The 15,314-nt window shown below is 39.4% G+C and overlaps 1 protein-coding gene across 1 annotated transcript in view; it reads left to right on the top strand.

Moving 5' to 3' along the window:
- The first annotated feature begins 3,003 nt into the window (after window positions 1–3,003).
- Window positions 3,004–15,314, top strand: part of SPoCk (secretory pathway calcium atpase) — a 78,939-nt gene continuing 66,628 nt past the window's right edge. Inside the window, exon 1 of the mRNA XM_072300999.1 lies at window positions 3,004–3,485. Coding sequence (XP_072157100.1) covers window positions 3,396–3,485 — 90 coding nt within the window. The 5' untranslated portion in view covers window positions 3,004–3,395. The remainder of the gene's footprint in view (window positions 3,486–15,314) is intronic.

Raw genomic sequence — 15,314 nt, 5'->3', positions numbered from 1 at the left:
CATTTGCTGTTAATATTTCAGAGAGGTTTTAACAGCCAACTTTTACTTTTCAATATCGGTTAAAAGTTTGAAATCAAAATTATTGTGAGATTATAAGACTTTCAAGTTCTTAAAGAAATTAAGTGGAGTCTTTGGTTGAATGTAAAAAGATTCTAGATTTTATAGAAGCTGAAGTACCTAATAAATACAAACACTTTATCTGCAGGAGAAGAACCTAAACTTTTGTTTATCTATTTTCTTTTCATTTACCATCAATTTAATGGTATTTTAGTTCAAATTATTAGTTTTCTCCTTTCTGTGTGTCAAGAAATACCATGGATGACGTCATGACCCTCAAAGTTCAAAAATGGACCCACGCGCATCACCGGCAGCTTTTAAAAAAATGTTCGGAGTTTTTTTATCATCACGAATTGTGTCATTTGAGAAACTATTTGTGGGTAAGTATTTACCAAGTATTTAACTTTTGAACTTTTAAATCAAATCCTTTACCTACGTAGTTCGTTTTTCTAAGAAATTAAGTTAAGAGCCAATGCATTTTTAACAAACTTTTTCTTGCACTCAACACCATTGTTCTTGCTTCTCTTGTCATAAGTCAAGCGTCTCATTCCTCTTTGGATGCTGAGTCTCTTTAAAAGTATATTTATTTAAAAAAAGAAAAAAACAAAACCATACTTAATAGGATGCATACAATCAATTTTGAAAATAATTATTATAGCAGTTGACAAGAAAAATCATACTTCAAAATTTTTCAGTGTTAGGTACATTATTTTACCATGAAATTTAAAAAAAAAATCCATTGAGGCGCAACCCCCGAATTTTCAACTACTTAACGCCGTACTTTATCAAAATATCTCAATTTTCATTCAAAGATAAAGCAATCAATCCCCCCCCCCTCTCCCTGCAATATATCCATTGAACAGTTGTGATAGGACGATCCTCCCTTGAATATCAAAGCTCTTTAGTCAATTAACCTACAAAAGCACCAATAAGTTTATAGTCTACCTAGTCGTTAATTTAAAGAATATGCATCTCCCATAAGAATTGGGCCCAGAACGGAATCTTGTCATACCTTCACCTTTTGTAATTTAAAAAAAAAAAAAACGAAATTTAAGGTGATTAAATTTGACCGTTTAAATTTCGTTTTTTTTTTTTAACTTTTCCTGTTTGGGGACTTGCCAACGTAATGTTGAACTGATTTTGACCTTACTGAGATAATGTGGAGGCAAATCTAGAGGAAATTTGCTTATTTCGCGGGAAAATTGAATGACCTTTGAATTGAGGTATTTGGGGACGTCCGAGCCCCGCTTAAAATTAAATCGAAGTGATTTCTGCAATTTTTACTTAAAAGCGGACACAATTTGGTAAATTTTCCCATTTTATTTTTTTCTTTACGATAATTTGAACCGGAGTTATGATTTTTTGAAAATAGGTCAAATTTGACCTTTGACCTATCATAACTCGGTCAAAAATTAAGATATTGATCTGCGGTTTCCGCCAAACTTCTTAGTTTTTTATGTTCTTTCGAATGATGTATCACAAGAGAGGGGTTGCCATTTGAAGAAAAAAAAAGTTGCCCCCCCCCCTCCCCCCTTAGGGGGACCAAAGTTTCATTACCCTAGCTCAATTCGTTCAAAAGTTAGCAGGGGTGGGACGGACTTTTGGTACACCCTGCATGCATTTGTATCTCTATCGATAATCATCATCCGATAAAATCGCTATTTATCGCGATCACTGCTACTTGGGGAAGTGATTTTTTTTCTCAGGAATACCTACATAACTCGACTTTTTTTGTGTGTGTAATCCGTTATTACTCAGTCTATTTTTTTTTTTTTTTTTTTTTTTTTTTGTCTACTTTGGAATTTTAACCAGATTCGCGAAACTGTATAGGTACCTTAACTGGGAAAAATGTTCCTTAACTTTTTGCAAATCCCTACTTTACTCACTGAGAAAGACAATTTGAAAATGTTGGCGTAAGTTTGACCCTGAGAGCTCAAAAATTGAAGAAGAGGCAAAATTAAAAAGAAATCGGAAGGAACACTCCCCTCATCTGCGCTGAGTTAAAGGGAATTCCAGGGTTGAAGGATATTTCCAGTGCAGGTTTTAAAAAAATTGCGTTACTAATGGTCTCGGGTAATAAGTAAGACTAGGTAGTTCTCACTGGTCAGTGTAAAATTCGTTCCTAAATTCCAATTTTTAAGCATCAAAAAGACAGTTTGAACTCTTATTTGCCCTCAAGGATAATTAACGAACACGTATTTCTTGATATGCTAAAATATACCTAGGCTTCTGGCGTGTAATTAATTCTTCCGTGTAATTTTGACACATCTAACACGTATTTTTTGATAGGTATTCTAAATTGACTTCTGACTTTTCTCATAGAGTACTCCATGATTTTTCTGACTGTCTCTCGACTTCTAATTCGCAAAAATTTCACTCATGAGGCTTGTCCTCCAAGTCCCTCAATTTCAAGAAGATTCAACCCTCCAAGTTTGATTTCAGTGATGGGGAGGGGTATACCTAATAAAGGACAGTGCAAAGTGAGAGAAACCCAGTGTCGAGGATCGATGGTACTTAGGTACCTACTTATTATACCTTTATCTGAAAATGTTTTCAAGATCAATCAAGATCAATCGTTTGGACAGGGAATATGAATATAGCCAAATCGAAAAACAAACTGGAGAGAAAGAACCGGGATGAACCGAGTAAAAACATCGTTAGATATTATAAGATCTACTAGTTGGAACGAATATCAATTTTAGCGGCATTTCGGAGTACCTACATATGAACCACTAGATTTCCAAGTCTAACTTCGAACTAGAGTCCCTTTATACGTATAAAGGGACTCTATTCGAACTGACTGCAAATTCGCGGGGCACCGACGCCACCGGTTGATATCTCCATTTTTCCTTGCCCAGTTGCCAGATAGCTAAACTTTTTAAATAGTATGTACACTCTGTTTCTAATTCTAAATTAATTTATCTCATAAATCTGGCAAAATTCCAATAGAATGTTTTGTTGGAAAAATTTCCAAAAGACAGTTTTCCGCAGGTGTCTTCTTCTGTAATCAATTTGACAATTTGCTGTGTTATCGATTTTTGCAACCCTCAGTTTTCGGATTTCTTCCTCGCAAGTTGGGCAAGTCCAAGGGTGCATCCGTTAGAACGGGAACTCTTGAGCTATTCGGCACATTTTACCTACGCTGTTAGTCAACCGGGTCTTGGTTCCACTACAAGATCGATCTTGATCTTGCAAGTGCATTCCGGAGTTGAGTACTTTAACTTTTTGTCATTTCATGATACCGCTTTCGGCGTGTTTTTTTCATTTCTCGTGAAGAATCATGATGGAATCCTTGCGGTACTCTTGTCTATCGTCTTGAACGGTCGGGAGTGGCCAGCATGAATATCAAGTACGGCAAATTCTCCAAAGAAAGTGCCGAATCCCTAATAGTTGATGGAGTATCGCTCAACGATTTACAGTCAGACAAAGTAAGTAAGTGCCCTGATATTGGGTGTTTTTTTTGCATGTTTTGCCTCATTGTCCTAAGTGTCAACTTGTAGGTTAAATCATCACCCACAGTCCAGTTGTTGAACAACATTGTTGGTGTAGCGAACGCTCCGAACTGATAAAATTTTAAAGTCGTAGAACTTGATCAGCATCAGGGGTGCAGATTCTTCCAAGTTTCCACATTTTCACACGCTCGCCTGTGGGCTTTCCACATTTTCTCCTATCGGTTCTCCACAAAATTTCCCACCAATTTAAAAACCTTTTCTTCTCTTTTTCATTGACTTTCGACTGAAGACCCTTCAAAATTTTCTCTCCTTCCACATTTTGGGGGCTTTTCAACGTTTTCACGCGTGATTTGGCATTTTCTGCACTGCTGATCAGTATTTCTATGCGGCTAGTTGATGAGTTGATGCAGTACATTAATATCAACTCATTTCTGCCATTGAAAGTGTTGACACACTATAGTATGGTAGTAGGTAGCACTTAGTATTTTTGGTTTGTCGGGTAGCTAATGCTATGGGTTAAAATAAAATGTTAACTCACCTTAACTTGAAATTGAAGAATTTATTAGTCGAAGCTTTTCAGCCGCAGCCATCGTCAGGACTTAGCAAAAAACACAGTATGAGATAATACATGATTAATTTTGATTAATATCAGTTGATACATATTACTTAGTCGCCTTCTTTTTATGCTGTCAGTCACCGTCACTGTGCAATCATTTGTGTTTTGTTTCATTGATGTCATCAGAAATGGGCAGAGCTTAGTTTGTCAAACTTGTTAGTTAGACCATCAGTCTTGAGACGCTTTGACGCCATCAGCCGGAATCACTTGTCATCTGAGTCCCGAGTATGTTGATGGAGTGATTGCAAGAGATTGTTGTCTTCTGTTGTCATAAAAAAGTCAAGTTGTCTGTGATTGGATGAAGAAAAATGGGCGTGACCATCAGTCGCAATCACAGCATTGCCGTCGGTAAGCGACCCACAGCATAAAAAAAGCCGACTAACAAGGGGAGCTTTCCAAGTGTAACCGGAATTTCGAGTTGAAATTTCGCATGAAGATACTAGAGATGATTTTAGGGATGCCGTATTTTTTCGTTTTTTCGAATGGGGTCGGGAAAGCCCTCAAAGAAAGGGCTAAAGATGCGGAAAAACGCGTGCGCTAGCGGCACAAGGTAAACGTAGGTGATAGAGGCCCCCATCCTTATCAGTTCCGCATGGCCAAACGGTAGCGTGCTCGCCTCGCAGGCGGGAGGTCGTAGGTTCGGATCCTGACTACATATCTTAATTTTATTTTACTTTATGCTTGTTTATTTTTCACTTACTTTATTTTGCACCATTCTCTCCGCAAACCGACTTATGAGGTAGAACACGTAGTGACTGAAGATTTTTACATACCTATGCTGATAAAAACTCGAAGTTTCCTCGGATTGAAACGTTATATATAATTGAATAAACAAAACACTCTAAAACTCACCAAATTTCGTCGCCAAGCTGAATTTTCGAAGTAGGTATCAGTCGAATCTGTATCTGACTGATACTCCGGAAATTCAGCTTGGCATCGAAATTTGGTAAGTTTTAGAGTGTTTTGTTTATTCAATTATATATAACGTTTCAATCCGAGGAAACTTCGAGTTTTTATCAGCATAGGTATGTAAAAATCTTCAGTCACTACGTGTTCTACCTCATAAGTCGGTTTGCGGAGAGAATGGTGCAAAATAAAGTAAGTGAAAAATAAACAAGCATAAAGTAAAATAAAATTAAGATATGTAGTCAGGATCCGAACCTACGACCTCCCGCCTGCGAGGCGAGCACGCTACCGTTTGGCCATGCGGAACTGATAAGAATGGAGAGCCTCTATCACCTACGTTTACCTTGTGCCGCTAGCGCACGCGTTTTTTCCGCATCTTTAGCCCTTTCTTTGAGGGCTTTCCCGACCCCATTCGAAAAAACGAAAAAATACGGCATCCCTAAAATCATCTCTAGTGTCTTCATGCGAAATTTCAACTCGAAATTCCGGTTACACTTGGGAAGCTCCCCTTGTAAGTATTACGTCAATGTTTGTGATGGTTTATCTTTATCTCTTACATAATCAGTTTATCTTTTATCATTTGGGACTCATAGTCCTTTCGCTTCCACTAGAGAGCGGTGCATATCTGATACAGCTCATTTGCTGCTAGATCTACTTCTTTTCGCCTATTTAGTAGACTTTCATTGTTCCTCACAACCTTATTAATTTTGAAACTCTCAACACTCTTAAAAGTTTCCTATCCTTACATTTATGTAATATTTCTATATTATTTTTATCAATATGGTGGTTTTCTTCTTTAATGGGCCCATGAACATTGGACTTTTTTGAAGACTTATGTTCTTTGAATCTGGAATTTATCGATCGCTCTATTTTGTCTGCATGTGTTGATGGCCTGATTACCGCACAGGCTGGCCAGGCTGAAGCCTGGGGCGCCAAATTTTGAATTTCATCGAGACTATGAAGGGAGGAAAAAGAAAATCCTCGTCATCAGAAGCAGGAAAAATGTGTGGAAGAGGTAAGTCTATGGGCCCTGCGCCCCTTCTCTGGGCCTGGAGGCAAAAAGAAAACAAGCAGGAGGGGAGGGGGAGCAAAGCAATCATTAGCCTGGGGCGAGATTCCTTAATCGGGCCCTGCATGTGTTACATTGAACTTTGTTTACACCAGAGCAATTATATCACAAAATTCTTAATGTACAAAAAAAATACAAAATTCAATGTAACACTTGCAAAAAAAAATACCTAGGCAAAACAGAGCGATTGATAAATTCCAGGTTCAAAGAACATATGTCTTCAAAAAAGTCCAATGTTCGTAGGCCCATTATAGATGAAAACCACCATACGTATATAAACAGTATAGAAATATTACATAAATGTAAGGATAGGAAACTTATAAGCAAGTTGCAGAGTTCCAAAATTAATAAGGCAGTAAGGAACAATGAAACTCTACTAAATGTGCTAGCCGAAGTAGATCTGGCAGCAAATGAGCTGCAGCAGATATGCACCTCTCTCTAGTGGAAAGCGAAAGGACCATGAATCCCAAGTGATAAGAGAGAAACTGTCCGATGTGTAAGAGGTATAGATAAACCGCATCACGAACATTGATATCATATGTATGAACGTTTTTGATATTAATCAAAATTAATCATGTATTGTCTCAAACTATGTTTTTTGCTAAGCCCTGACGATGGCTGAGGCTGAAAAGCTTCGACTAATAAATTCTTCAATTTCAGGTTAATGTGAGTTAACATATTATTTTAACCCATAGCACTGGCTGTGACTACCCAACAAACCAAAAAAAACAAAAAAATCATTTCTGCTGGTGGAATTTCACAATTGTCATTGGCTAACATAGTGAAGCCATCCTCTTATTCAATGGTTTGAAATACTGGGCCACTGGACACGTCTAGACGTAACAATAATGTTGAGCAAGCTGTCTACTGGTTCGGAACGTGGCAGGCTCAAATTATAGCTCTCCCTCATTATGAGTTTTTTGCAGAAGAGGGATCCTGGTTACTGATGCAAGTTTTGTGTAATGCCAAAAATCAAGACGGGTCTCGTGAAACTGGAGGGAGATGGGAGAGCCAAGATGGAATCAGGACCCCTCTTCCGCACGAAACGCAGTTATGATGGAGATCATTCTATCATGTTCAAATCACAAATTTGCCCGATTATAAACTACTAACTGCAGACGTTATCTTTCCTTCTCCTCATGGGAAAATTGATCGCTCCACTCGCAATTTATTCCCCAAGACCAGGGAGAGAATCTCCAAATCTGGTTTTTCAACCCAAATGCTCAAAAATCGCTCTCTTTCCGTCGACCAAGGTCCTTTTTCCTGTGGATGGTCACATATTGATGGCTAAAATCGAACAACTCTTTTTCAAATTGAATCAATAAAAGTCTCGGATCATGTTTTACTTTTTGAAAGAAAACCAACCAACAGTTTTTAGTGAAACTCTCTGTAAATTTTAATCACTTAGGTACTCTAAATAAATCACAGAAAAGGAATGCTAAGAAATATTTTGATCAGTCTTTCTTCCAGAGAATATAAAATCATCGGAGGTTTCTGAAACATTACAAATGAGATACATTTTTTTCAGGGCCGGATTTAGAGGGTGACCACATGGGCCGCGGCCCATGGCGGCAAATTTAGGGGGCAGAAAATTTTGTAATTTTTTAAAATATAGGTATAAAAAAAAATCGAATTCGGGAAACGAGAAAAGACGACAAAATCTCTTATCTTCTGAGAGTATAGTAATTTCTAATTTTGTCGTCTTTCGGCGATACAAGAGATAGCACGTTTAATTAATCGAGTTAAGAGAGAAACCAAACACGCAATTAGGCCTGGAGCGGCGCGGTGCAGAGAGCAATAATGACGAGGACTTGAGATGAAAAGCAGAGGCCCTCGGCGCGGCGTTCGGTATGTAACGCATATTAGCGCCCACAAGAGTGCATGAATACTTCACGCATTGCGTCTAACACAGTGCGGTCTGCAGCGGTCGACGTGATACGCATAGCGCCTACAAGACTGTAGGAATACCTACCTCACGTATTGTGCCGAACACAATATGGTCAGCGCGACTAGAGCGCGACGCGACTTTTCTCTGGACGCGACGTAGTGGCGGAAGTTAAAATTATTAAACCACATTTATGTTTGTTCTTTCATAATTTTTTCGTTCATTTCTTATAAATGAAGGCCTTGTCCACATAGAGATAAGTTTACGGAACTTAACATTATACAAACTGATTGCGGTGAACGCACGGGTCGTAAGATGGGATGTTAGGTTAACCTCGGTTCCTCGGGAAACCTCACTCTGCGAGCCCTCACAACCCCACGAAACCCTCCTTGCCCCAGTAACTTTCCCTTTCAGCGACCCCCCCCCCCCCCCCGAGCCCGTTTCTTCAGCCCCTCCTTTCTTCGTTCCGCGCTCCGAAACATTAAAGAAAATTCAGGGGTTACTAGCACGATTTGTGAAATGTTACAAAACTGTCCTCTAGATTTCTATTTACCTAGTCACTCGCTGTAGTTGAAAGTTCTCTTCCATTATCATCTATTAATCAGTTGGACTTATTTATGCTGAAAGGAACCGTGTGCACGGAATTCGCATGCAATATTGTTCCTTTTACCGTCAGTACGTCCACACGCCCCTGTTCTTCTAATCGGTCAAATAACGTATAAAAACGCCTTCATTGTGGGAAGATACTTCCTAGCGTGGTCGCGAAGGCCGAATAGTGGCATCATCTAAGTCCTCAATTAACAATGTAGCAGTACGTAGATAAGCTATAGATAGATACAGTTGCTTCTTATAATTCCTTAAAGAGAGATGGCGCATTAGAAACGCCTTTCCCTTCATTGTTACAAGATACTCCCTAGCATGGCCTAAGAGGCCGAATGCATCATTTAAAAACCAAATCAACAGCGCAGCGAGTGAGTGGTAAATTTACCTTCCCTTTATTTTTAGGATTAACGAACGGACGTTATTTTTCGAGATTTCTGCAAATATTTTGTACAAGTTGAAGAAAATTTAATAAAAAATCCGATTTAAAATACCCATTAGTTTTCTTGGGGAAAAATGAAGTATGATAAGCAAATTGAGATACAAACTTTTCAACTTTGATCATCTAAGTGTGGCAGAAAAATCATCTCACCGAGGCTTATGGAGTTGCTTCGTGCGAATTCAAGTGCCAGTCCATCTCCAAGTGCTACATAAAATTACCATAAAGCATGGTCGAGCAATTAGCTTCCTATTAGGTATTAGCCACTCGCAAACGCGTCTCTGTAATTAAATCTCTCTAAAATATGATATATTTTGCGCTCCACGTCTCCATTTTGCGGATGTCCATTCAATTTTCCTCCTCGCAGCAGTATTACCGACAAAATGATCGCTTGCAAGGACGTACGTAGAGCGATGTCGGCAGCTCTTGCAGTAGAGACTTCCCTGTTGGCGATTTTGGTCGCGAAGGGATACCAGGATACCGAAATCTCGCGTTAGGTTAAGTTATAGGTTCCTTTCACGATGCTTTTGGAGCAGAAGTGCACAAACCTCTCGACTTGTGCTAGTCGCATGCCGATAAAGTGAAATGGGTGATTCAGGAAAAATGAAGGAAACTTGGTCCGATTCTCCCCCGCAATTTTCGTCTTAATCGTGTTTCTCTGGCAGGAAAAGCCAATCTAGGATGTTAAGTCCGTCTCAGAATGGAGCGAGTCCATGGGAGAAGTCCAGTGGCGATTCCTAAAAGTTTGCAACACTCTTTTTCCTCCATTTAAATGCATGTAAAACAATCTATTCTTGGTGAGGCAGCTTGCCTTGCCCAAAATCGATATTTTAAATGGATTTAAATGGAGTAAAAACAGCGCTGCCAACTTGCAAAATCGCGTTGGAGGTCGGACATGATGTGGAAAGTTTAAAAGTTCATATTTTAATTACTTATTATGAAATGTAGGAGCGTAAGATTGGTAAAATTTCTTTCCGTTTCCTGTATGATCCCATATTTATTTTCTTATTCCTATTTCCTTTTTCCTTTTTCCTGCATTTATACTTCCTCTTCCTGTCGTATTGAAAATGAGACGAAATAAACTCCAATGTGCATCCTCAGTGGGAAGTCCATATATCACGCGAATAATTGGTTCTAGCCGGCAATTGAATGCTTTCAGTTGTACAAATTGATGTAAACATTAGTCTGAAAACAAAAAATGGCCATTTTTCGTGGTTTTTCTTGTTTTCCTAGTATCTGGAATGTCGTTCGTTTCCAACCGCAACTCGAACTTTTCGCTTACTTTGCGTGTAGTATAAAGACTGTCTACGTAAAAGTCACCCAACGTATCTCGCGGTGCAGTGGCGATTTTTGAAAGGTGGCAACGCTGTTTTTCTTCCATTTAAATGTGTGTAAAGCAATAATTGATTCTTGGTGAGGCAGCTTGCCTCACCTAAAATCCATATTTTTGATGGATTTGAATAGAGGAAAAACGATGTTGCCAACTTGCAACATCGCCTCGGCCGCGATGCTAAAATCTCTGCACCTCTGTCTCCAGGACCCCATTCAGTCGGACTAACAATAAGTTTAATACCCCCCCTCCCCCGCCACTCCACCTTTAAGTTTTAATTAACCATCGCTACCATTAGATATTTCATAAGGCTTTAAAACGTTCCCCAATGGTTGATCTGAAGACTTATCACTCCTGTTAAAAAAAAAAAAAAAAAAAAAAAAAAAAAAAAAAAAAAACAACGAAATGTCCAAATCCTACGGTAGCGAGTTGAAAGCTCAACATCCACGGTAATAAATAGAAAAAAAGGAGGTGTAATTGCATTTTGAGGATTGTGTACCCTGTGACGTAGGTCGGTACAACCTGGTCAGCAAAATCTGGAATTCAAAAAACATATGAAAAACAGAACATAACGTCCAAATTTTTGGTTTAAATCAACTCATGATATAATTTCAAACACATTATGTAGTATGCATTTGTTCCATAAACTACACCATTTCCAAGAAAATCGACGATAAAAATCGCCGTACCGACCTACGTCATCAAAAAAATTCCAAGATGCCCGAAACGCAAACATCTCCTTTTTCTTTTCTATGACTGTAATGAATACGTCTCTGTCCACTACAATTTTGTAACTGAATCCCATTTGAAAGAGCTATTTAGACAGACATTACTAGAAGAAACCAACTTGTTAGGTTATACTTATTTTTGTCTCTGAAACGCCGTATCTATCTCTGATCCTCCCTTAGAGATAGGTGCTTTTACAAACACCCCCGCATTCCTGGTTCCGTTCTTCCGAATCCAATCCATTCGCCAGCAGTGCCGCACCACGATTTTCTGCTCAAGAGATGATACAATCGAATGTTCATTTGAAGTCATTTAGCAAAACGAACCTATTTTCAAAGCAAGTTTTGAAAAATCGCGCATCCTCCACAGGGGCTCTCAGGTTATACGGTGTTTTTTAAAACGCTTTCTGTAAATAGGCCTGCTTTGTTAAGCCGCAATACCCTCGCCAACGCATTTCCTTCCCTTCCACACACTTCATCTCGCTGTCCTATTGCCCCAGTTTTTCCTTTTCTGCAGTACTTGTGTCGTATTTTACACTTAGTTTGTGTGTCTGTAGGCTCTGAACCAAGGATTTTTGGGGGGGGGGGGGGGGAAGTAACCGTATTTTTAGGCTAATGAAGAAAATTTAATACTTATAATGACTGGGATTTTACCATTTGGCTGGATTTTTTTTTTCGAGTTTTTAAAGCTGTTATCCAAAGAACCCAGGAACCAAGAGAATTTCCAATATCTCTTAGATTGTTTTCCCTCGCAAATATGAATGATCATCTAAATCAGTTTAATCTTTACTCAATAAACTGTAAATTCAAGTCAAAAATTACCGTTGTAAATTTAATATTTTGCATGATTTCGGGATAGCCTAGGAAGATCGGAATGATCCTATTTCCTTTTTGCAAAATGAAATCCATGCTCCACTTACACTTCTCCAGGGGTGCAGAATCTTCCAAGTTTCCACATGTTCACGCGCCCGTCTGAGGGCTTTCCACATTTTCTTCGTCGGTTTCCCAGATTTCCCACAAATTTCAAAAAAGATCACATTTTTCCTGTTTTTCACTGACTTTCGACTGATGACCCTTCAACATTTTCCCTCTTTCCATATTTTAGAGGTTTTTCCACATTTTCTGCACCCTTCCAACTCCTCGTGTTAATTATCCTTACATTCTCAATATATTTACCTATTAATTATGTATAGCTTCTATTTATTACTCGTAAAAAGTTGCTGAAATCTTGACAACTTACGACGGTAGTTAAGTCGCTTCTGCTCTTAACGTATGTTTTCACCTTGGGTCCTGAAACATGTGAGACGGCACGTCTCTTCAATTCTCTTTCGAGTTTCGTTTTTCAACGTACTTCTATTAATCCATCAACTTGAAGCGCGTATCTCGGGCTATTTTCCTGAATTGCCAAGTTTTATCGTCCTCTCTTTGGCGATCAAGCCCATCGACTAGCGAGCATTAAATTCATTCCCATCGTGGCGCGGCGGCGCGGCGGCGCGGCAAATGCTCATAGATGATCCCGCTTAAGTAACTCAAATGCCGCGGCGTTTGCGTCTTTTTTCGCAAAGCGAACGCTTCACTATCCGAAAGTTTCTCGGTTCCGCGAGTCCGCAAATGACGTCGCTACTAAGTCAGTCCATTGTGCACTTTCTAAAGCATTTTTTAAAGCTTGTTCAAGTGTTCTCTCTTGCTGATAAAGTCACAACGGAGGAAAAAATTAAAGAGAGAAGACTTGTTCCACACGGAAAAAAAAGAAGTAAAGGTTAAGTCCTAACTGTTGGATGCTATGGACGTTCCAATTAATTGTGGTATTACCCCAATTAATTGTGATACTATCCCAATAAATTGGGTTACTAACCTAAATGTTGCGGTACTACCCCAGCTGGAGTTTCGATACTACCAAAATTAATTGGAAATATCCATATCATCCAACAAATTGGGATAATGCCACAATTTCAGGGGATAACCCCTGACACTTTTTTTACGTGGAATATGCATTCATATGTATATATATATTCTCGAGAGAAGTGTGAAATAAAACAAGTCCTCAAGACACGTATTAGACAGTAGCGCCTCAATTATATTTTCAATAGAGATGGATGATTCGGTGCACAGTTGGAAGTGGTCTCAGATTGTAGTAGAAGAGCTCTCGAGTTGCGCTCAAGTAGTTTTGAAGACGCGGGGCGGCGGCGGCGGCGGCACTCACCCTCGTAAAGTCGTAACCTGTGAAAATCGGAGGCTCTTGATATTGGTCCATTCCATTCTGTAGGCCTGAAGCTCCTGTCATCGTGACATGGTGCTATGGGATGGGATGGGCCCTCCAAGAGCCGCGGATTAGACCGACCTGATTTCAGTATCCGCCATTCTTAGCCTGGAGATATTTTATTATGTGCTCAGGCTCTCGACTGGATCCCAACTGGACCATCGCAGTCAAAGGCTTTCATTGTGATGAGTAATCGCTTAACAACATTATTCTCGAAACGCAGAACGAGTGCTCAACATTCATGAATCATCGCCGTCTCTCAAACGAAGGAAACTCATTTACGTATGTTCTAAGGTTCTAAGTCCAACTCAAACAAGGGAGCAATTTTACGGAAAAATCCTATTGCTTCGTCTGAGAGTGATTATTCAGTCAAGATGGCAGTATTTTTTATGATTTTATTCTCGTATAGAAAATTGTAGGAAAGCAGATTCAAAAGTTAGAAAACATATTGCTTTTTCTCTCGGGACTGACAACCCGTTTGTGAGGAAGTTTGGAAATGCGTTTTGTCGAAATCACCGTAGATCTGTGGATATGATGGGATTTCTGCTGGGGTCTATCCTGTCACGCTGGATACATGCGAGAACTCGGTTACAATACGATCATGTTTGCTGGCCTAGCCTCACACACTATCTATGAAAATAATAGGCTGTATATAAAATTCGAGCTAATTTGAAGCTTTTTTAGATGATGCTCAAAGGGATCAAAACTACCGGCAAAATTACATTGGTTTGAATGGGCGGAAAACGCCTGATCTGCGAAAATGCGTTTTTTGGATCTAAAATGTGCTTAAATGAATAAAACCTGACAAACTCTTAGAGAGTCATTTAGGGGCCCATTTGAAACGAGAAAATCACACTTTTGACCCATGAGTGAGGACAGGGGGGTCACAGCGTAGTAGGTTTTGAGGCGATCCGCGGAACTGCGTTTTCCGGCTTTAAAATGCGTCTAAATCATTGCAAACCTGACCATGTCTTTGGAAGACATCCTGAAGCCTATTTTGAACTAGAAAATTTCATTTTTGACTCAGGGATGGGATAGGGTGGGTCAAGGCACAGTTAGTTTTGGGGCGCTGCGAGCAGCAAAATGATTGTATTTGACAGTTTTTCATCGACCTCAAAAGAGGTCTTCCGAGGTAGAGGAGACTAATATATCTCACAACGTGTAAGAAAATAATAGATGTTTACTAGTTTTGTCCATTTACACTGTTGCCAAATTTACTCGAGCCCGGAAGAAAATTAGTGTATTTTTTGTTATGTACTTGAGTGTTTATGCAACAGTGTAAATTGTCAAAAATCGTTTTTAAGGACGTGAAAAAAAACTAATGTATATTACTTTCTTACACGTTGTGGGATACATTCGCCTCCTTAATCTCGGAATACGTGTTTTGAGGTTAATGAAAAACTGTCAAATACAATCATTTTTCTGCGCGCAGCGCCTTAAAACTAGCGGCACCGTGACCCACCCTCTGATCCGCGAAGCGCATGGAAACCGCGCCACTGCTGCCAAATTGAACTACTAATGTGTTCAATTATATTACATATTACCATCAGTCTGAGCGCACTGTACCGAGAAATGCTCAATTCAGGTGGCAGGAACAATATTCCAGTGATATCCACGGATCACAGGCCCACTGTAGCCCGGTAGTTAATTTTTCATTTCTGAGGGATATGGCATCCCCGCGGCACTCCCCTGCACCCTAATCCCACATCTTAAGCCGTAAAATAGTGGGTTAGAGTCTACTGATAAGTCTCGTTAGTCATAACACAAAGTATAAGCAAAATAAAACCAATGAAAATTAACATAAAATATAGCTAGTATTTGGGCGCATCATTTTTAAGGGATTTCGGCGGTCTAGGATTTCGTCCCCTAAGGCATTCCATGAACGTTGGGGGCTGTCCTATCCTGACCAGTATCGCTTGAAATGATATTAAAAGTATTTTAAATTGTATTTTGATCAATTCTACGCGTTTGCCAG

Source organism: Bemisia tabaci, chromosome 5 (genome assembly GCF_918797505.1).
Source record: "Bemisia tabaci chromosome 5, PGI_BMITA_v3".
Classification (NCBI taxonomy): Eukaryota; Metazoa; Arthropoda; class Insecta; order Hemiptera; family Aleyrodidae; genus Bemisia; species Bemisia tabaci.
Note: the sequence above shows the minus strand (reverse complement) of the source record. Positions and strands in the feature narration are given on the sequence as shown.